Below are 22,588 nucleotides of genomic sequence, written 5' to 3'. Positions count from 1 at the left end.
GAAGAATGTCGTTATCATTCACTCGTCGTGTAATTGCCAATATCAGGGCCGGTATATTTGTATCTTAGACAACATAAATAGGGAGGGGTCAACAGCAAAAGCGACATTTGCGTTATTAATTGCATGGCAATACACTTTGCCGGGCGAATTGACCGAAAAACAAGATTCTCTCAGCCTTTGCCATTATTCAAGTCGCCTAAGGTAAAATGGCGCCCGATGCTGGGCCGTATGAGTATTACCCTATTGCAGGGATTCGTGTCCCAGACTCCGATCCTAGTGCTGGCATTAATAGAAAGGTCCCGGTGCGCCAGGACGTTGATGAATGGAGCACCAACCAGCGTAACATAAGGCAGGTGGACCTATTCATTCTAGCCCTGGACAAGCTTCAGAAGAAGGATCCAAAAGAAAGACTCTCTTACTTTCAAATTGCCGGTATCAAGCCAACTGCTAAAGGATATTACTCCATGGAAAGCTGAGGAGTGGCAGGTATACATGGACATCCATTTACGCGATGGGACGATCCCACTCCACAGCCTCTGCCAAACGGGTACTGTGCTCACTCGAACATCTTGTTCCCCATCTGGCATCGTCCATATATGCTTCTCTATGAGGTATGTGCAAGATGTCCCTCCTTCACAATTGATATAGACAGCTTACACTCCCTGGATCGGGAATTCAGCAAGCCATCTACGAGACTATGGTTCACGAAATCATTCCCAACTTCCCCAACGCTCAGCAGTCCATGTGGAGAACACAGGCAGACCAATGGCGTCTGCCTTACTGGGACTGGGCCCGCACTAATCGTGTGCCGGAGTTGGCAAAATATCCTACCATCACCGTCCCAAAATATGATGGAGCAGGAGTCAATCGGATTGACAACCCTTTATTTCAATTCCGCAATCCTACCGAACAGCCAATGATTTCAGCCGGTGTAGGAGTTGATAACCCTTGGGAGTCACCAGAGGATAATGAGGAGGATAAGAAGGTCCATAAAAACACGCTCCATTTTTAAATCAAACAATGCTAACTCATTAATATAGTTTGGCTCGTGTATCGGAACTAGTCGATGGCCTGATGAGGTCGATCAGAAACCCAACAGCGAGGCCTGGCGGCAAGGCGTTGTGAACAATTACAAAGTAGCTGATAAATTCCGAAGCACTAACTGGGCGAAAGAGGGGCAACCGGATAAGCCTTATGGATCAACAGCTGAAATGGTCTTTCGTCTTCTCACGGTTCCCATAGAATATATCACGTTTGCCAGCACAAAGCCATGGTCAACTGCCAATGACACGGACAAAAGCGCTACCAAAGAAGAAGAAAAGGCCCAAAAGGAAAATCAGGCAGTGGATAAAGATCTTAATCTAGAGTACATCCACAATTACATCCACGGCTGTACCGGAGGTGAAGGGCACATGGCCAATGTTCCCGTTGCAGCCTTTGATCCTCTCTTCTGGATGCACCACTGGCAAGTGCCAATCCTCTTATGCTCTTCTGTTGCCCTAGTTGACCATTGAACTTGTGACTGACCGATCGATCTCTCCTTGAATAGCAATATTGACCGTCTATGGGCAATCTGGCAGACGTTGAATCCTGATAAATGGCTGGATGACGCTTCCGTTCCTAGTGATGAAAAATTCATAAATGAAAATTACGAGGAGGAAAAGGTTTCTCCCACGGTTCCACTGCGCCCTTTCCGCCGTGATAAGCGGGGTACTTATATAACGCCTAATGATGTGCGATACACAGCAAATCTGGGTTACTCATACGCTGATCTGCAGCCTTGGTTGGAGAAGTACAACCCTAACAAAAAATTCGATCGAGAGCTCTTCATAAAGGACCTAAACAGAAGGATTAACTTGCTCTATGGATTTTCCAGAAATCTGGCCCTGGACCCTAAATTTCCTACAATGGACGGTATGGCGACTATCGAGGGCGGGTTGGTTATCCAGGACTATGCCTTCAGCATTCGGTTCCTAAAGTTTGTTTATCTCACTCATCATCAGTGCAATATATCGCGAGTCTAACAGTCAACAGGTATGGCTTAGGGGGAGATCCGTTCTGGATCAGACTGTATCTGGCGCAGGATAAAGAGAATCCCGCCCCAATGTTGGACCTGATTGCCGAAGTGTATAACTTCAGTCAACGACCACAGACCGAGAATGGTAACTGTGGCAATTGCAAAATGTTGCAGAAACAGAAGATCAAGTCAACTGCATATATTGCCATCACCCCTGTGCTCTTGTACCTGGTGAGAGAAGGCAAGAAATTAGGGTCCCTAACCAAGGAGGTTGTACTGCAATATCTTCGCGATCATGTCTACTGGAGTGTGATTAAGGTTTGAGAATCCCATGCAGTCGCTTTCTTTCAATCTTTCCCTCCCCTCTTTTCTTTCCCCCCTTTTCACTTCCCTTTTCTCTCCGAATGACTGCTAATGCCATACGACGTAGGGCGGCAGAGTATTGAGTTCCACCGAAGTCAAAAAGTTGGAGCTGGAGATTGTTGGTAGTACCAATGATAGTAAACACTACGAGGATCCCACCCGTACGCCTGAGTTTGACAACTTTAAGGCGCAGCCATCAATCTCTGGCGGCGCTGAGGGAGCGTTTAATCCTGATTTACATAACCGAACTCCTGAACCTCCACCTCCGAAGTAAGTTCGCTTCTTGTTTATTCCACTTTTGAGCGCTGACAATTCCCAGGATTCTGCCACCGAAGGCTACCTTAGAGCTTGGACATTCTCTCCCCTTCAAACAGCAGTTGGGCACGGACAGTGTAATTATTGTTAAGTCACCGATTGTAGACTTAACTCTACCCAGTGCTCGCGGAAGTGACATGACTCAACTCTCAATTACTAACATGGATGGCGACGTTGTCTTCCATATATCCATCCGGCGCAGCCAGGGTGTGATTATATTCAACACTAAGCCCGCCTCCGGCCAGTGGGGCCCAGAAGTTAAGGTCCCATTGGAAAGGCGCTTCAAGGAAAAGGACGAGGCAACCATCCTTATTCATGACGAAGGCGAGGGCTACGAGATTTTTATTGACTGGACCCACGTCCACTGGTTTGAAAAGAGAATAAAGGCGACGGCACCCAAAGCTATCCATTACGGACTGTCCGATGGCCAGGAGGCCACGTCTGTTCTGGCGCCTAAACTTCGGGTCTTTACATATCCATCCATGAAGGATTTGTTTTTCGCGGAGGCCGAATAGTGCAACTGTGACCTTGTGAGTTAATAGTAGGCATTCTATGGGATGGGACATAGGTTCCTACTTACCGCAGAGTGTCATCCTATGATGATTTCATGCCTTGGCACGGGTTTTCCCTGGGATTAATTTTGCCAGGTTTTCCCTTGCTGTAACCTGAATGGGAAGGCTACGACAAAATGTTATGCTTTTTCACTGTCACCATGCTATGATGGAATATGCGGCAGTTGCCATGTTGTAATTTTGGATGTGTATAATTCATTCGGCGTTGACCTTTCTGATAAGCACACTATAGCGGACTGCTCGTACCCCAGTACTATGTACGGGGATAGCCTGCAAACAGCCTAACGCATTGGACCAGAACGATACTCACGGTAGCCATCTAGCTCATCCATTCAAAGTACTTGGACAGCTCAGGGCTAGGCTGCAGACAAGAGAGCTATGGCGACCAGGGGGCTGTTCTTCGCGGCGCGGAGAGAACGCCAAATACTAAATTTGTTTGCTTGACAAGGCTCCGTATATGGCGATAAAATATAGACTAGGTTGGCCATGATCATAGCATCATACTAGGCAGACGGGCCGAGCAGGACCTCTGGAACTTCTCGCCCGGCGCTGAGCTTCCTACACGACGGTCCGTGCCGATCCATTACGACTGCGAAACGACGTTGCATGTGTGAAGGGATTCTAGCCCCTAGCTGCTGCAAGATATTGCCCGCCTAGCCAGGTGATTATCCATAAGATGACTTCGAGTGGTAAGACGGTCTATGTATGTCACCAATCAATCTTAATGTTCTAAAGTATGGCAATTAGTTATGGTTTTTGAGGTTTATCCATTCAGGTTAACCAACCGTCCAACCATCATCATTTTGCTTAGTATTCACTGATTTCTAAGATTTCTCTAGAAATATTGACATCACTAGATAGCCTAATATTTAGTCTGTCCAAATATGAAATATCAATTCAAAATATCTAGTGATTGGTGAGATACGGGGGAATAATCATTTCTGTTATAGGTTGGTATGAAAGTGGTGATGGTTTATGTATATATACGCATCAACATTCAACAATCACTATGCCTTTAGAATAATTATTCAACCCCCACTTATTCAATTGAATTGATATTTTAGATATGGATTAGTATGATAATAATTACCATATGTTTCATATAAAATATTAATTTTCTATAGGCATATTTGATAGGCACTAGGCATAGGCCTAAGATAAGGGAAATCGAATTCTGAAAACAGTTAGTACAGGCCTAGTAGCGGGGTTTTGCGGTGAAACTAACACCAAATTAAACTGGGTCAGGTTTGGTTCTGATTCTATGTAACGCTGTGCTAGTCTATTTAAGAAGGTATAATGCATGGCTCCCTACTATATAGACAAGGACAGTGGCTGAGGATTGCGCCTAAAGAGCATCCACCTTCTCTTTGTCCATTTAAATATCCATTATCTTGAACGTCGAGGCTCGTATTGGGCATTGTTGAATAATGATCACCAGGCTCCTTTGGGCCTTATTCATCCCATTTCATTCTGTTTGAGAAAAGTCCACGATGGTTTGATACGTTGAGTGTCTGGGACGGAGGGGTAGAAGACTCGAATTTAATCCATGGGTGCCCTACTGCCTTGTAGATGGTATCTGACAGTGCCTGAGGTTACCGCAGCTCTCTTTCAAAGAAATCATGGATCTTTGATGTACCCTGAAATAATAAACAGTACTTTGTACCTCTGCACAACAACAGAGACATAGTATTATCCGCACCAATCTAGTACCTCAACTTTCCCCTCAATGCCACTTACTGCTTGATGCGTCCTCCCTTCACTCCTCATATTCAATAATTTTCAATTTTGACTCTGGCATAGATAATGGTTAGTTCTTCAAAGAGCGTTGGAAAAAACAAAAGATAGAATGGCTATGGTGGGGTATTCAATTATGCCTGGGCTGCAAATTTCAACGTAAAAGCTTAACACAGAATAGAGTCTTACACTAGGGCGGCCATTGCATGTCTTGTACCTTGCACATAGCAACAGACAGGCAAAGTACTGGGTCTTTCCGTCAACGATTAAATCGTTATCATAAGTATTTCGCATTTCCGGACCACGCTTAAACCATCTCTGTTGGACCTTTGAACATCTGAGGCCTAGAATTGGTTAACAGAGACATCTCCTTTTGCGCAACGTGGAAAAACTAACACTTCATGACTCGAATATATAGGAGCTGGTTTCTGGACATCTGCAGGCGAGAAAGCCGATGGCTGGGTGGGAGGTCCCCACTGAGTGATGACAGGCGGCTGGAATTGCATGCTGTGAAGTTGTAGTTCTCTTTCCTTTGCCTTCTTGGCACGTCGTGTTTTCACGTATAGACAAACGAGGAGGATAATAACGAGCAAAATGACAATAGGGATGATGATTATTTTAAGAAGTGCACTGACAAGACCCATGATGAGGTTTTATGTATCTGGCTTGTAACTGCCCTTAATACTTATGTATTAGCAGCAGGTTCAACGTTAAATAGGATTCCTTTGTTTCTGAAAAGAGGCATTAAGGTTTACGGTTACTGATGGTTGTTTAAGATATATATATACTCAATAGCTGTGTGTTCAATCACTTGAAGTCTATAATAATGTTCTATCATAACAAGGGAGAGCGCTTATTTGCAGTGTTTAGTTGGATGGTGTTCTCACTTATTTCAAGGTAGGACGTGACCAGACTTCTTCTAGTGCAGGGAGAGAGCCATCAGCTGAAAGCTTAATTTGCTTCTCTATTGGGTAATCCAATAGGATCGTTAAGATCGATCAGCCCTATAAACAAGAGGGGAGCAGCATTTAGGCAGATACATTATCTCTCAGCTGGACTTTGCAGGATTACAATACCATACTAGTTTATATCAATAACAGTCCTGGAGTGTAAGTGAGTGGGATGCTGACAAACGCCCACCACAGCATCAAGTTTGAAATTATCCTTATGTCAGATGGAAATTCACATAGTTTTCATAGATCGAAGCGTTGCTTTCTATAGCCTTCTTATGCTCTGCTGGGATAAGTCTTCAAAGGGTGGTTATGAATGAGAACTAGACGGGTGATTGATCTTCGATGGCTGCGACATTCATGGTTGTAGTCGTTCACAGCTGGCGGTAAGTTTTCAAAAGTGAATGTACCATCGGACTCCGGGAGGGTTTCCTCAGCAGTCATTGGAGAAGACAAATGCCGCAAGGCGCCAAGCGTTATAGTCTTGTAGATACAGCATGGGAGTTTTGAACAACGGCGGCAGTCTGTGGACGCAATGGGCCCTGGTCAGACCTGTTTACAGCAGAAAAGCCCACCCAGTCTCATGGTCGGGGCTTCCAGACCCGGGCCGGTGATAACGGTCTCGCGAGCAACCCGTGCAGCCTCAAATTTGGTGATGGTAAAGACCACTGAGGGTTTCTCGCTCCTGCATTGGGACTCGTGGCTTAAGCCGAGTCCATGGGCAGCAAAGTACACCCCCATGAATGCCCCAAAAGTGGGGGCGCGACATCCATCCCGATGAAATTGTTGTGGTAAGCGCCAATTTTGGTCGAAGAGCTAAGATGCTGAATTGAGAGATTATTTCAGCCTTGTGCGATGCATTGACGACTGTTGCCGTGAGATCGGAGAGATTGAACTCGAAGCTAGTTCCGCAGTGATCGTCGTGCCCCAGAGACAGCACACCATTTAGTCACAGCCAGAACAACATCAAGCGTTTCCGTCACTGCGGCAAGTTCGAATGACTGCAGTTAGTTTGATACCAGCTCACTATGCAATGCAAACTTGATCTATGCTCGATGAGAAATCGCAAAAGGAAATGGTAGTGAAGATATCATAGCGATTTGGAAGACTTCTCGTAGCTTCATCTCGAAATTATTTACTCGCGGAAGGCACGACACCAATCCTCCAATGCACTCGGGCAATCTTGCTTGCGAAACGCGTGGCCTTGAGCAATATAGATATCACGCATTTGCTAAGGGAACTCATTACCCGGTAGCTGATGGTCTGGACCCGCACGTATTCCTTCATTCCTAAACCAGCTTCTTTGAGTTGCTCCTGCCATCCATAGTTTGAAGCATGATATGCCTTTTTAATCACGATAACGAATCTTTTTCTGAATTGAGATCAGAATGTCCAAAGCGCACTCTATACCCGTTGCCGTCGCTGACCACCGTTTGAGTATGGTGGTTGTGGTATTGAGTAGATCGTCAATATCTGGGACGTAGGTTGAGAGCTGAGGACAGGTTGCTGCTAATGAGAGGAGCACAGCCGACATAAAGCAACTCCAGAGGGTTAATTGAAGTCATAAGTGGTGAGAAGATAGCTGGCTACTCACTCATGTAATACACTATACGTGTAAGGCGAGTACCTTGTCAGCCATTCTCTCGAGAAGTCGAGAGACATCCGGCAGCTGGTGAAGCAGATTTGGCATTTATCAATAATGAAAGTGGGTAACTCCTGATCTGAACTGAGTGATGTTGCGTATATGAGGAATGGCCGGTATATTATCTGTTTGGCGGACCAGTATCGCAAACGAAGGACTTTGGCTTGTGAGTTGCAGTCAAGGTCGCTCGAGAGAGCCGGTTTGATGATCTCTGGCAGAGACTGGTACCATGTCTCCAATTGATGATCCAACTCTTTACAAACACTCAGAAGTGACTCGTCGGACATGTTCTGGTTGGATAGATTGGAAGAAAATGAGTCTAGTAGCCGGCCAGAGTATATGGTGACACCATCAGTAAAATAGATAGAATGCTGCACTCGATTAATAAGAAATCGCACGGAAATTTCGGCCATGAACGCCAAACTGGCCGGAGACGGTGAGTCCCCAGAGCGAGGATAGGGCATCTTGTCCACGAGGGGCTCGATGCCACTTCGTGGTTGATGGAACTCGGAAACGATATCGCTGAATGCTGTAAGCCTGCCCAAATCGTACATTCTTCGTAGATAGGTAGCATACCATTCAATGAGAAAGCACGACCAGCTCAATCGCGTGATCTCTTCTATTTCGGTTGGATTGGAAATCGATTTCTTGGATCTAGCGTGCGTCGAACCGATCAACCTCATGTTCGAGAGGACTACGGAGCAAGTACTCACCTGATCAACAATTGTTGCACGTTCGTCGACGCCATGTGAATGAGTCTCCACGCGGGCAGTGGTTCCACTAGATATTGGAAGTATAAAGCGCACAACACCAATCCTTGACACAGGGTAATGTCACCAGTGAAACATGTCATCCATGAGGTGGTGAGAATACGTAAGGCTGGTTTGAAGAATCGCATACCGGGGGCATCCTCCAGGGATTCCTCGTTACTCTTCCTCGCTTTGCCATCGATTGCTCCGATAGCAAGGACCGCAAGTGCACCGGCCGATTCGTCGTTCAAATTTGGATGACCGTTAAAAACGTCATTGTAACGGGCGAGGAAATCCTTTTTGTCGAGAAAAGGGTTAATGCTATGGTCAGTTTCGAAAAAGCAGTCCACCAGAGCCCTAGTTGTATCAGAATCAAGACGGGGCGTTTCTACAAAATCGTCATCTGGTACACAAGCCAGTGCTATACTAGGTACCACTTGACGCTTTGACTCGACTCGGAAGAAGACGTCTTCGGGATACACGCCGACAAGCTTCTGCACTAGAGGCTGCATCAAGAGGCTGCTAGTGCTTGTCTGATGCCCCAAAGGGATCGTCAGCGGCGGAAGACTGGTGTCGTCATCTACGTTAAACGGGCTATTGAAGAGCCAGGTGGCCGACGGCATTGATGCATTGTTAGATGTAGGATTCATTTGAGCCCGCGGAGATGCCAACCCTGACATAGTCGGCCTTTCAACGACGTGATCGTCATGGTGAGGTTCTGAAGAGCGGCTCAGAATATCGGAATGGCTCTCAAGAAGAGATGCAATTCGAGCGAGCGTTGGATGGCGGGGAACGCTGTTCATTCGCAGTCAATCGACATGCTACCAAGACTATTCACGCCCCGATGACGAACCTCGACGAGTCGGGCTTTGTGTAGTTACAGATAAGACCTTTCCCGGCGCAGGTGCCACATGTTGGAGTGACACCGTCGCAACGACGTTTCCTGCACCTCGTCAGGAACAATTTCACCGCAGTGGGAAGTTGAGTCGGACCGCCGCACTTACCGTCGGCGACAGTAGACACATGCCAGCATGCCGCGCGTCCGAGTCAACGGCATAGCAATCAAGTGCTTTTGCAGCACATAAGACTAACTATGACATGGCCCACTGTGTGTTGAGCGTGTTGGAGCAGGTTCCGGCGGGAAAGGCGGGCCGCCGGAACAATCCTTTCTCCACTAACCGAAAGGACTAACTGTTGACTTCGGTGGTTTTGTTAGTACAGTGGGCCAGGCAGGGATTTGAATCCTTCTAGCATCCATTACCGCCTTCCTAATTAGTATTATATAAAGCTAATAAGACCTCCTATCTTAGTGAGCCTAGTGAGCAATCAACACGCCATGCCTACCCCCGAACCTAGCACCCCCCCTCAGCAGGCAGCTGAGCAGAGGAGTCGCCTCAGCCGTGATGATCGAATCCGTGTCCTTACCCTCCGAGATGCTGGCTTTACCTATCAACAGATTGCAGATCAGCTTCAAATCACACATCGCCAGGTTCAGTATACCTGTCAAAATCAGCAAATGACACCTAGGAAGGCTCCTGGGCAGCCACCAAAGCTCTCTGAGGAAGATATTAATGATATTATAGCATTTATCTCTTCCTCTAAGCGAAATCGCCGCTTACCATTCCATAAACTCTGTCGCGAACTTGATCTACCTGTCGGACCAACCGCCCTTGCTCGTGCATTAAAGAAACGAGGTTATACCCGCTGTATTGCTCTTCGAAAACCTCCTTTATCCGACCAGAATAAGCATGTACGTCTTGCCTGGGCATTAGAGCATGTGAACTGGACAACAGAGCAATGGAATCAGATCCTTTGGTCTGACGAGACATGGGTTACATCAGGCTTCCATAAACGAATCTATGTGACTAGGAAGGCTGGTGAAGAGCTAGAGGAGACATGTCTTCGCACCTCTCCTCCTAAAAGACGTGGATGGATGTTCTGGGGCTCATTTCATGGTTCTACTAAAGGGCCATGTCTATTCTGGGAGAAGGAATGGGGTATAATTAATGGAGAAAGATATACTGAGAGGGTGATTCCTATAATAGATGGATATCTTCGCCTCCTTAAGCGACAGAATATCTGGCTCCAGTTAATGCAAGACGGTGCACCTGGCCATTCTCATCAAGATACCCTTAATGAGCTTCATGAGCGCGGAATCTATCCAATTAGATAGCCAGCTTTCTCCCCTGATCTGAATCCAATTGAGACGGTATGGAATTGGATGAAGGACTGGATTCAAGAGAGATATCCAGATGACCACCAACTATCATATGACGCCCTACGACAGATAGTTCGAGCTGCCTGGGATGCCATCCCTGAGGATTTTCTTAGGGATCTAATCGAATCTATGCCAGCTAGATGTCAGGCAGTAATCAATGCAGGAGGAGGTCATACAAAATATTAGATAATTACTAGATAGCGGCAGAATCAATATGATTCGTTCGTTGCAAGGCCCACCGTACTAACAAAACCACCGGGGTCAACCGGAGTAAGATAAATGCACTACTACTAAGTACAGAAGTGCAGTGCAAAAGTCATTGACAGTCACGTGATGTGCTACATACAATCCCTGAGATTGACTTTGGTTGCGCGGGTTTGACATTGACTTACTGCACCACACCTCCGTACCTACGGTGGACTAAGGCCACATGACTTACTAAGGTGGCCACTAACTGCATAATTTAGAACCTTGTATAGCATCGCATCCACAGAGCAATATACAGAGAAATCTGCTGGCAATCTTTAGGCGAACCCATACAGCAACCTTTATCTATACGGAGCAACATACAGGGCAACCACAAGATATATTTACCTCAACTTATGCGGCGATATATCCAGCAATCTATAACTACAGTCGAGGGGATATCTGATCTATGGTTAACAAGACGATTGACACGTAGTTTGAAATATGAAAAGCTTCTGGTCATGGCAATATAAGCTACAAGTGTAAGCCCTATTTAGCGGATTTCACGCATAGTCCGCTGTACGTACAGAGTCGAGAGGACTGCGAAGTGGTCTGAATTATTCTTATTGACGATAATCTACCTTGTGTAATACCACGGTTCAACCATAAGACTGATTTATCAAGTGCATTTAAGTCAATGCTTTTAAGACTATATATATATTTTCGACAGAGAAGCTTGTGCACACATCTTTATCCTACAGTGAGCGGTTGAGTATCGAAGATGACGTTGATAGACATTGCCTAATAAGTTACCTGGTATTATATTCCGTTCGCGGCTGTTGGGAACAAGGATGAGACTGCTTAATGGCTGCAACCGGAGACGACACTCGCGCACAACAGAATGTCATCCCAAAGAATGCCAGGGAATAGCGGCTCTCTGGCGAATCTGCATTCCCAGAAGACGTACATACCCCAATAAAGAGCAACCCCGCAAAAAACAAGCATATTCCAGCAGGTGTAAAGCGGCGCATTATTCAGGCATCTGGCTTCCAAGTCAGTACACTCGCATTGGGCTGTTGTGATGTGATGATCGACGCACCTGGGAATTGCAATCAACAGTATCAGGCCGATCCAACCAAGTCCAGCTCCGAACAAATCCTCCTGGCGGTTTTTTAACGAGATTTGATTCTCTGAAAATGAACTGTAAACGCCATACAGACAGATCCCCTGCATCGTAGCACTGAACGGGTACGGGTATCAGTAGCAATTCGGGGCAGGCCTCTGGCAACGAGGCTGCGCGGTGGGACCATACAGGGAATTAAAGCTGCCCTGTGCGAATTGAGTTATCCGCGCCGTGGACATTCCTCCATACCTCGCTCCACATACGCTGCTGATGGCCACCAAGGCCCTGGCTACAGTCGGTGTCATGTGGAAGGTCGAGAGTAACTGTGGTAGGTTCGCGAGGGCAAGCATTCCACCCATCGAGGCATGTTTCAGACAAAGATTGACATTGTCGTGTCCATTTACGAGAAGGCCGATAATCAGCATCCAGAAATTCCACCATGCTCCCCCGAACACCACGATGCGTATTGTTCCATATCGAAGTCCGGCACGGTCACCGGCGAGGAGAGACAGCATTCCGGTCACCCTACGTGATGGGTTCTGATGTCAGCTGTGAAAATGCAGGGAAATGTTCAGTGTTGTCTAATTCTCACTAACGGGAATAAAATAGTAGAGATATATGACTTGGTGCAAATGCCCGATTCACAATTGTCGTCAACATAGAAACCGGATATGTATCCCGACCCCAGAGTAAATCCCTGTTAAAATATTTAGCATCGTCACCAGGAGACATTGTTGGGAGGAAACAGTAACAGACCGCATGGAAGGCCAGAATCAATAGCGCAATTACCATGACTGCTACATGAAATTCTGATCGATCTGGAGAAGGTGCCATTTTATCTCAGGTTCCAATGTTTAACATGATTGAAGGTTAGAGGTTTGGGGGAAGAGAGGAAAATATATAAAAGAGGAGGACAGTCGCACTCCGTAGCGTTTCCCCTCGCTCATGAACACACATTCCTTTGAAGTCATCATCAACAAAGCAGCTTAAGTTTCTGTGACTTAGCAACCTAGTGGACTTGATATCAGGATACTCTCGTAGCTTGAGAATTGTCTGAGAGGCGGAAACGGCGGGCCGCCGGCGGAGGCGTTAGGATTTAGCATGTACATGGCTGCCATGGCCATAAGTAGGTAGATAATAGTCAAGGTAGTTCTTCTAGGCTGAAAAGCAACCAAAGCTGCGCTCCCAATTGGGCCTAGCTATAATTACTTTTTACTACTTTACTGTTCTGCCAAGCATTCTTTAACTATATACTGTGACTAATTCAAAGTCCAAGTAACTGTGTCCCAGCGGCCAGCCCGCAAGTATACCTTGAGGATTATTCCATAGAAAGTAATATTACCTCTCTGTCTCTAAGAGGGAAGTAAGCATAAAAACCTGCAGGATGTGACTTCTACTATAGCCAATATAAGCAAAGCATAATAATGTCTCTGCTTAGGGCGTCATCATCTGTAGCACCAGTATGAATCTCATTGTGGCCACAACTGCCTTTCCGAGAAGCTTTGTCCACAGCGAAGCGGCCGAGGCGCCATCGCAAAGTGGAGTGTCGAAGAAGTCAGGTTCGGCGTGATGCCTTCGAACGTGCAAGCTCCGGCCGGCTGAGAGGATAGGTCGCATGCTTGCATCCTCAGCTCTGCCAGCTGGCACGAGATGCTCCCTAATACATTGATCAGCGGCATCGTCCAGTTCGCGGTCGAGCCTTGGGGTTGTGGACCCCGTATCGGTGCCGTTTCTGCTGTTGCGGCTCGTATTCGTGGTGTCTGGCCGTGCGCAATTGCATCTGTGGGGTTCGCCGTATAAGCTCGGCTGGATATCAGGAACCCCGATGTCATAGTCGCAGAACCCGTCCAGGTTGGGGATACTGTGGGCGGACCAGTGGAGCGATTCGATGAAGAGTGGCGGATCCCACAGCCCGCCGCGGAGAAGCCACCTCCCTGGTTCCTGAGACGTGTGGTCTCCGTGTTCGGTTCTAAAAGGTCGTACGGTGCGTGAATATCTTCCAGTTGCATGTCCGGCATGCCGTCAAACTGAGATAGACCAGGATCTGTGGGAACACTCGGGTGGTGTTGATAGGACGCGTGTATCGATTTAGCGGGGCTGTGAACTTGGTATTTGCAGGTGCACCAGAAACGTCCACCGTCCTGAGGGCCCTGGTTATGGCGGGAGGATCTCCGGTACCTCTTTGTTGTTTGTATTGCGGGTGACGACTAGCTGGACAGATGGCCATGTCGACGTGCGATTCGGTGTCCCTGGCTGTTCACCCAGCGGTCGACCGCTGCTGGTGACGCAGTGAGCGTCTACAGGTAGACAGCGTTCACAAGGTTCATCTGCAAAGTTTCGCGGGCCTCGTAGGTTGAGGCCTCTGCAGCGGTCGCAAGCAAACCCTTTTGCAATGCCGGTCTCGACAACAGCGCCGGTGGGTTTTCAGGAACGCGGAAATTCTTCGATTCCAGACTTGGTAGAAGACGCCGGCCAATGCTAAGTCTATAGCAGGTAGCATCAGATATATGCATTCATCTGTCCCGCTATTGTTTAGGAGACCAACAATAGCAGTGTAAAGTTTGATAGAATGCTCCCCCAGGAAAGGTTGAGACATGAGTTCAATAAAAGGAACTAATATACTTAGCATACAATTAATACCATGGAAGTGCAGAACTACTTGGATACACCCCAATCCTTGCCCGGCTCAGGCGCAATTACCCCCACGGCCACGTCCATGCGGTCCTCCAACGTCACATAGCCCGTCCTTCTCGCAAGGATGGCATTTCGCACGGCGTCTTTCCAGCTGGCCCACCAGTCTTGCTCATCTTGGACGGCACACCGTCGACCAGCCTCATTGGACGGAACATTCGCAAACGGCCAGATCACCTCGACGCACTCGTAGCGCTTGGTGGGATCTTTCTTCGGAGGCGGCTCCAGACTCCAATAGAAGAGGTCCTTGAACGAAGCCTTCGGCTCGTCTCCGTCTCGGACAACGACCTCTGCAAAGGTCAAGGGAAAGCTGATCTCCACCACACCTTGGTAGCGAGTCGAGGCCACAGCGGTGCGGATCAAGCCGTCAAGTCTCTCTTGGTCGAAATTGACCACCCGGCGCTTGAGCGTGAAGCTATGGGAATTCAGGAATGATGTCTTTAGGTTTTAGTAAGTGACTCACCATTTGAGGGGAGCAGGATCCTCGCAATACAGCCTGGTCAGCGTCTCGAGATCTGCAGAGGCCACCTCGTATGGTGGCCCGGGGGACAAAGGCTGGTTGTGTATTGTGATGCGGCTCGGGTCCAACTTGACGTAGGACCAGCGCTCATCCTCTGACACCAGCAGCGGCAGTAAGTTTAGAGTGATATCAAAGTCATCTTTCGTCTCTCCGTATTCGGAATGTCTGCCACGAATCTGCACGAGCAGCTTTGGAGGCAGCTGAACCTGCTCCTGCATAAGGTGCAGAAGGGCGCCTGGATCACGACTGAACTCTTCACGGCGAGTCACAGTCAATACATGGTCATCTGTTAACGTAGCGCCTGGGATTTGGTATTGTGAGAAGTTGATGGACGTCAACAAAGGGGGTTGTTGGAGGTCTTGGCTCAGCGTCAGCGTGAGCGAACGAGGGGAGGTTGACATCGGTGTACTGGTGGCCGTCGTGGAGTACGCTGGCGGCAGTTGGCTGGAGTCGCTAGACTGCTTGGAGTCTGCCATGAATGATGAAACGAGAGTGTAGTCTGATTCTTAAGAATGAGATGCGGGAAGGTGAGTATAGACGAGTTCAATGGTGCAGGTGGCCGCGGGGTTGACGTCTAAATATCATATGCAGTGGCTTGGCTGTTTGCGCTATTACCCCCCGTTAGATGTATTACAAATACTGGTATTAGTGGAGTTTCGATCTTATATACTATAAACTATATAGTTACCAGCAGCACTATGCTACCTACTGATTCCGTACACCAGACATTGCGTGAGCTGGATTTACCCATATAGTCTCAGATGTGCGGCAGTCCTCATAATGTGTGCAGAAGCCGACAAATGCCGGCCTCCACGGACATGGAGCAGGTCATCGACGTTCGGCTGGAGAGTATCGGGCGTCAAACGTTAGAGAACGTCAAGACAAAATCCTAAAATCTAGCAGTAGGAATGCAGGGAGAAGCTGCTGTTTGGCGCCTTGCTAGGTATATCGCTCCTGAATCCCACTGCTACTTTATGTCTGCATCTCCCCTTCAATAGGCATACTCCATGGATACCACGGATATTTCCATACGAGTGCAGCTTGCGATCGAGCAGATGAGATTACCAAATAGGAGACTCTCGCTAGAGCTACGGAGGACTAGCAACTTCAGCCATCCAACACAGCTTAGTTGAAGCTAGCGAACGCCTCAGGCCCATAATGTTAGTCCTTAGGCGTGAAGATGCGCCTCCTCTCGACCACCAGCAAGGAGGATTTGGCGGCGAAAGTAATGCCGTAGATGATGGGGATGGACCTGACCTAAAACCACCTACATGGGCTGTCAATTGCGAGCTCAAACAGCATAAAAGCAACCGTGCCGTTCTACCATGCTGCAGCCAGACTAGAAACTTGAGCAGCAATGTCGCCGGAAACGAGATAACAGAGAGAAAAGAACAAAGAATTAAGAGAGCTGACTGGCCAATTTTCATATTTGTAATACGGAGTATTGGCTACCCGTCTCGATCCCTGCAGCTTTGTTCCCACTACTCGAGAAGGCTGACAGAGTGAGGGGAGACCGTCGGAGCCTCTTGAAAGCAAAAGGGTGGTGCTGGAGGGTATGAGACAGCCGTCGAGACATTACGAAGACAATATGACGAGCGTAACCACATTTTCGAATTGCTGCGACGGGGATTGATTCAGGGCAGAGACAGACTAGATGCAGCAGACTAGTAGAGACTAGCCCGATTGGAATACTTCTGCCTAATATTGACATCAATCTGTATGGTTTGGTTGTATGTTGAAGGGCTCTACAACTTTACAGGTATCATCTAGTATTTTCTGGTACGGTATCAGTTTGTTTCCACCCGTGCCATCCAGAAGGCCCATTATGAAATGCTTGTACATGTGCCAGGGCCACACTTGCGGTGACCAGTGCAACAGCGGCTTGTGGACCACTGGCGAGGATTGTGGGCCGGGTGTTCACGTTGGAGGCCATCAGTCCCTGCATGAATGCCGAGAAAATGTGCCTTTCCAGAATGATTGTCTGGGCGGGTGATGTTTGCCTCTGGCAGAACAGGCGAGCCAAATGTGTGCTGCTGCGACTCGACAATAGCGATTCGTTACCATCTCACAGGCACATGGGCCATTTCTTGGGTATTGGCCGGCAATCTCGTGTGTTCCAATTTGCAGGATATACCTTTTGAGTGATTGTGGGGGATCTTTTGGACACTCGTACTCGGATGGAGAGACACATCCTCTACCTTGGCCGGCATCTGGTACAGACTTAGATGAGGGTGGCGTAGATGAAGCTGAAGGCTATGGGTACCAATCCGTAAATAAAGGACAAACGTCGTTCTTTATTTGGATGGTCTTTTCAAAACTAATAGCGGTCGTAGTCAGCATGTATACCTGTGACTTGAGCTTGGACAAGATGGCCACTATCGCTATTCGTACTAAAACAGGTGGAGTAGGTATAACAAGGTGAACATGAATTATATATTCAGTTTATTTAAACACGTATACCTCATAATGATGTTTCTAGTTCTGAGCAAGTTCTTTACTGTACGCGAGAAAAGTCTCCTTGGCATCTCCATATGCTGAAGCAAAGTGGATTCTCTTTGTCTTTCTTCACTTTGATGTTGGAGGATGAAATTAAGTCAAGGAAGGCACTTACTGCTACAGGAGAAGATTATAATGATAAAACACTAAATGAAGACTGCCCAGCTTGGGGCTATATCGCGATCTATAACAGCTACCTATTAGCAATACTATATGCAGCAGCCGTCACGAAGCCAGTGAATGCCAGACCAAAGATTATCAGCACCATAATTGGCTTTATATAGGTGATAACCTTCACACCCATATCTTCTAGGAGAATCATTCCTACATAGATGTCCAGGAGTCTGCGCGTGGAGATGAGGACGTTCTTTCGAGCCCATTGCAGCTCAGAGCGAGGTCGAAGAATGGACATGAGGTTCGCATCAAGCAAAAACCGACCAACCAGACCAAGTATCGAAAAGGTCCAAGGATGAATAGCAAGGCGCGGGTTGGTACTTACTTGTGCTAGGCCCCAATGCACGCAGATGGTGGCAAAGAATGGAGGTGAGCATAACACAAGAAACCGAGGCGTCCTCGTTGCTTTCATCAGCGATAGTAACACGACCTACTCAAAAGAACGGTTTAGTGGGAACTAATAAGGACATTAACTAAGCCTACTGACGTACCTCAAACATAATGTGTACAACCGGATCGAAAGTCGACCATGGAGGCGAAATGAACATTGTCAGGAACAGTCCAACACCACCCACACTTATCGTGAGAAACAGAGCACGGCTCCAGGATATATCAGAACTACTTAGTTTGTCGCTGTATTCATGGAGTGTTCCCCATCGAGAGGGCAGCCCACTGGACGACATGCGCTTCTCAAACATATCTAAAGCAAAGCCGGTTAAAGGTAGACACAACGGCTAATGCATCTACTGCCACTGTAAGGCTCAAGGAGAACCAGACATCGACGAATAACTGCTTTGAAAAGGGTTTCGCAGCAAACGCACTGCTGCCATACTCTGGCATACTGGCCGAGATGGAGTCGGCAGAAGAATTGGAAGCCCGGACTGCATTAGTATGTCCCAGTCGTCGAAAATTGAGGGTAATGGGATATTCGGAGACGGAACTCGCCACGATGAGCCAGAAAACGAATGAAACAGCACTTGCAAGCTCAAGGAGCCAGAAAAGTAGAACTCTGCGGTCCCGAAGGTTGGAGAATGCGAGCACATTTCCAGCAAGTGGTCTCGTCGACTCACATCCTGCGCAATTCGGCGCTTCAATAGCAAAATAAACAGCATAAGCAGAGGCTATAATGATTGGAGTACGTCTCAATGGAATATCATACTGTTCAGATACTTCTTTTCCTGTCCTGGCATATCCAACCTGGAGGACTCTGGTCGATACTATTGCAACAATGCAGCGATGCCGATAGTTATATTCACTATCCAAGTCTCTAGAGTCGATGGTACTCCTCAGCTTCACTGGTGAAGCTTCTTTAATTGATAACGGCGTTCGTCACGTTCTCCGCAACCGATTCGGTGGCAAATCAGAGCAGTAATGACATATGTGACAATAAGGACTAGCAACAAGGTTGTATTGAGATATGGCAGTGGCCTTGCAGTTTATTAGGAATTATAGTTACTCTGCCTGGCTGGCAATTTCATAGCCGGCTTATACGCCACCCGTGTCTATTGAAATACGCGGAGGAGTTCAATATATTGCTTATTCTAGTCTGGTTACATGCTACCAATAATGAATTCATGAAGATTAAATATATCCTAGTAGGCTGTCAATGTGGAGTGCTGACTAGGTAGGGTAGTGTTGGATTACATAGTCTCTATGCATGACGTCAATCACGGAGTTCCTGGAAGGAGATATATCATGGGATGGATGGTAGATACCTAGCTAAAGACAGAAATAAACTTTTCAGAAAATCATGTTTGACTAACTTGATAAAACAACCCTTAGATCAAGCAAGCGGGGTGGTGTGTTAGTCCAGTTACGAGCGCCATCGGCTCGTCGGGGCAATGAACCCTACATAACTTGTAGCTCTAGAACGAATCAATGTACCAAGGCAGCTAATTTGCTATAACATAGATTCACCCGAAGCTTCTATCTCGGAAAACCATGGGATTTCTCCACACTCCAGATGGCTCCATTTATGTTCCAGCTACCAAAACAATGAATAATAATTAATCTATAAGATTACTTATCATTTTATAATATCCCATTTGGGAAATAGTCTAGAAGAGTCATCCGGGAAGGGGTTATAGCAGGTGTTAGCGAGGACAGGAGGTCTAATTATCTCAACTGCTGAGATCTTCTCATTGAATAATCATGTTGTGACTGTACACCACTAAATTCCCAAATCTTATACATTAATTGCCACATGACGACTATTCAACTCTCTGTTGTGACATAGGCCTCTGAGAACGCGAACTTGTTATGTTCTACATGCTGCAAACAGTAAATGGCTTAGGCTTTATGGCGCTGATACTAAGTAATCCCTATTCTTTGGTTAAGGTCTGCCGGATGCCAGATTTGCTCTTCGACTGAGACGGACCCACAGTGTTGCTTCCTTCCCCAACTTCTCAAGGAAACCTCGCAGCAGGTCCAGATCCGATGGCGATTAAAAACTCAAGTGATATCCGATGCTGGCTGTCCTGTTGACAGCAAGCACATGGCCAAAATGCATGGAATTGCTAAGTCAAGGCACAGGGTAAACCTTCCGCCAGTAATGAGACTGTAGTACCTTCTGTATATCTGGATGCTCTTGAAGCATTGTTGTGACTTGTGGGTCGTCAAGATAATCCTTCTTGAGATCCCTAGCATCAACGTATTCAACAAGAAGTTGAGTTGCTGGTTTGTTGGCTGAACGAATAGCGTAGAATAGTGCACGGTGACCCTCCTTATCCTCATGAAGGGGATCTGCACCTTTTGTAAGAAGCAACCTGACTTCAAATTGGCTGCCCACCATGGCTGCCCAACATAATGCCGTTCGACCCTCATTATCTTGAAAATGTACATCAAAACCATATTCTTCCAGGAGTAAGCATATGATGTCTCTGGAGCCCGTGGATTCCAGCGCACATAACAATAAACGGTGGCGATTGTGTGCATCGCCCCTGGTTCCAGAACAAAAGCCTTGTTCCAAGAAGGCCCTGACAACTCCGGCCCTCGCATTTTTTGCAGCCGTAAACAGCACTTCATGATTGGAGATGTTGTCAATGTCTCGACATTTCGCACTGTAGTCGAATAACAACTTGACGATCGCCCCAGCTTCATTTCTAGAAGATATGGCAGCAAATTGTAGAGGTGTCCAGCTTTCATCTTCTCCATATCGGGTCCAGTTGATCTCGGAGTCAGGGTCTGCACCCGCATCAAGCAGCATCTTGACTGACGATACATTACCACCCATTACTGCCAAGAAGAGAGGTGTCCGTCCGTCGGATATCTGATGATTTGGATCCGCTCCTCTCTCAAGCAGTAGCTGAACAACACTGTCCGCATATTCGTCGGCGGCTTTAGACAGCGCTGTGTGCCCACTTGAAGTGTGGGTCATATTGACGTTCACTCCCCTATCAAGCAGCAGCGCCACTATTTCTTTGTGATTATTGCCTGCTGCCAATATATGCGGAGGTAAGTCGTCATCGTCTTCGGGGCAAAGGTCGACAGCTGCATGGATTAGCAACATGTGAACAATCTCATAATAACCCTTCTCTGCTGCCCATGATAGGGCAGTGCGTCCTCCAACAAACCATTCACTCCACGTAGCCCCTCTTGAATTAGGGTCGACACCTTTTTTAAGCAACTGCTCCACTACCGACTCGTGGCCAAATGCGGCTGCTGACGTGAGTACAGTATATGCTTCCAGACCACCTGCTGCGATCTCATTTTCTATATCAATATGCTCCAGTAGCAGCGCAACACATGGCCGTCGATCCTGTGCTGCGGCCGTAGATAATGGGCTTTGACGACCGTTGTTTCTGGCATTGGGATCAACTCCCTTCCCAAGCAAGAACTCGACCATTCTCTGATGGCCTCTTTCGGCCGCGCAAAAGATCGGCGTTTCACCCCGTTGATCTCGAGACTCGGGATCAGCTCCATGGTTAATCAACGCTTGAGCCACTTCCACATCCCCATAGCGTGCTGCACGTGCTAACGCCGTTACTCCATCACTATCTCGAGCATCTACTTCACAACCCACCTCAATTAGGCGCCCGACAATGTCTGGATTTCCCCCTTCCACTGCCAACATTAGAATGGACTCTTTTTTGTATGGTTCTTTCCATGTTGGGCTTGCCCCCCTTGCGAGCAACAATTCGAACACGTCTTTATGTCCCCTGGCCGCTGCCCATCCCATTGCTGTTAGGCGGGTTTGGTCATAGCCTGTTTCGTCCTCGTTATCCGCGGGGTCGTGTATTTGATCCGGAGGTATACCGTGATCGAGCAATACTTTGACTACCCCTATGTGTCCTTCCATGGCTGCCGTAAGGAGCGGCTGGGCGACTGCATGCCTCTCGACCCTTATATTGAGATTCGCCCCTTCCTGAATGAGTTTTTGTAGTGTTTCCGGCCGGCCACGTTCTGCAGCCCAGGATACGGCTGAGCTTCCTCTCTGCTGCACATTGAAACGGTAGAGATATGGGTTCAGTAGATTGTATAGTGACCGATTAGTCTTTGCCAGTGCATTGACGTCGCATTCAAATTGAAGATTTGCTGCTATAATTTCCAGCAGTTCATTTGGTAGGCCGAGAAACGGCATGAGGGAAGTACTAGCAGGAGTAGTGTATTTCTTTGTTATTTTCTTTTATAGTGTTTCTGGAAAATTTGGTGAAGTGAACTGAAAATGAAAAGGAAACAAAGGAAGAGATGGTTAAAATAAAGGAAGCGGTTAACTGTTTAAGTACCTACACCCAACATTTAGCGTGGCATTTCTTTTTTAAGGCCTTGCCATAGTGTGCGCACGAACCTTATAGTTCTCAGCCAAACAACCTCAACTTGTGGATTTTCAGCTGCCAAGT

At 47.3% G+C, this 22,588-nt stretch overlaps 4 protein-coding genes across 4 annotated transcripts; 1 reads left to right on the top strand and 3 right to left on the bottom strand.

Moving 5' to 3' along the window:
* Nucleotides 1-206: 206 nt before the first annotated feature.
* Nucleotides 207-3,210, top strand: Asppvi_010819 (uncharacterized protein; the record flags this gene model as incomplete). The annotated part of the gene is made up of 8 exons (XM_043306655.1): nt 207-432; nt 487-611; nt 653-985; nt 1,041-1,469; nt 1,581-1,978; nt 2,035-2,335; nt 2,448-2,650; nt 2,700-3,210. The coding sequence occupies 8 exons, from the start codon at nt 207-209 to the stop codon at nt 3,208-3,210; spliced, it is 2,526 nt and encodes an 841-aa protein (XP_043162590.1).
* A 4,331-nt stretch (nt 3,211-7,541) lies between these two features.
* On the bottom strand, nt 7,542-8,965 carry Asppvi_010818 (fungal specific transcription factor domain-containing protein; the record flags this gene model as incomplete). Its single annotated transcript, XM_043306654.1, has 3 exons — nt 7,542-8,247; nt 8,307-8,373; nt 8,494-8,965. 3 exons carry the CDS (start codon nt 8,963-8,965, stop codon nt 7,542-7,544), a joined length of 1,245 nt encoding a protein of 414 aa, XP_043162589.1.
* A 4,338-nt stretch (nt 8,966-13,303) lies between these two features.
* Asppvi_010817 (uncharacterized protein) lies at nt 13,304-15,556 on the bottom strand (the record flags this gene model as incomplete). Its single annotated transcript, XM_043306653.1, has 5 exons — nt 13,304-13,803; nt 13,853-14,118; nt 14,171-14,353; nt 14,529-14,975; nt 15,024-15,556. 5 exons carry the CDS (start codon nt 15,554-15,556, stop codon nt 13,304-13,306), a joined length of 1,929 nt encoding a protein of 642 aa, XP_043162588.1.
* A 4,715-nt stretch (nt 15,557-20,271) lies between these two features.
* Nucleotides 20,272-22,329, bottom strand: Asppvi_010816 (uncharacterized protein; the record flags this gene model as incomplete). Its single annotated transcript, XM_043306652.1, has 1 exon — nt 20,272-22,329. The coding sequence occupies one exon, from the start codon at nt 22,327-22,329 to the stop codon at nt 20,272-20,274; it is 2,058 nt and encodes a 685-aa protein (XP_043162587.1).
* Nucleotides 22,330-22,588: the final 259 nt, after the last annotated feature.

The sequence above is a fragment of the Aspergillus pseudoviridinutans genome, assembly GCF_018340605.1.
Source record: "Aspergillus pseudoviridinutans IFM 55266 DNA, scaffold_8, whole genome shotgun sequence".
In the NCBI taxonomy this organism is placed as follows: Eukaryota; Fungi; Ascomycota; class Eurotiomycetes; order Eurotiales; family Aspergillaceae; genus Aspergillus; species Aspergillus pseudoviridinutans.
Note: the sequence above shows the minus strand (reverse complement) of the source record. Positions and strands in the feature narration are given on the sequence as shown.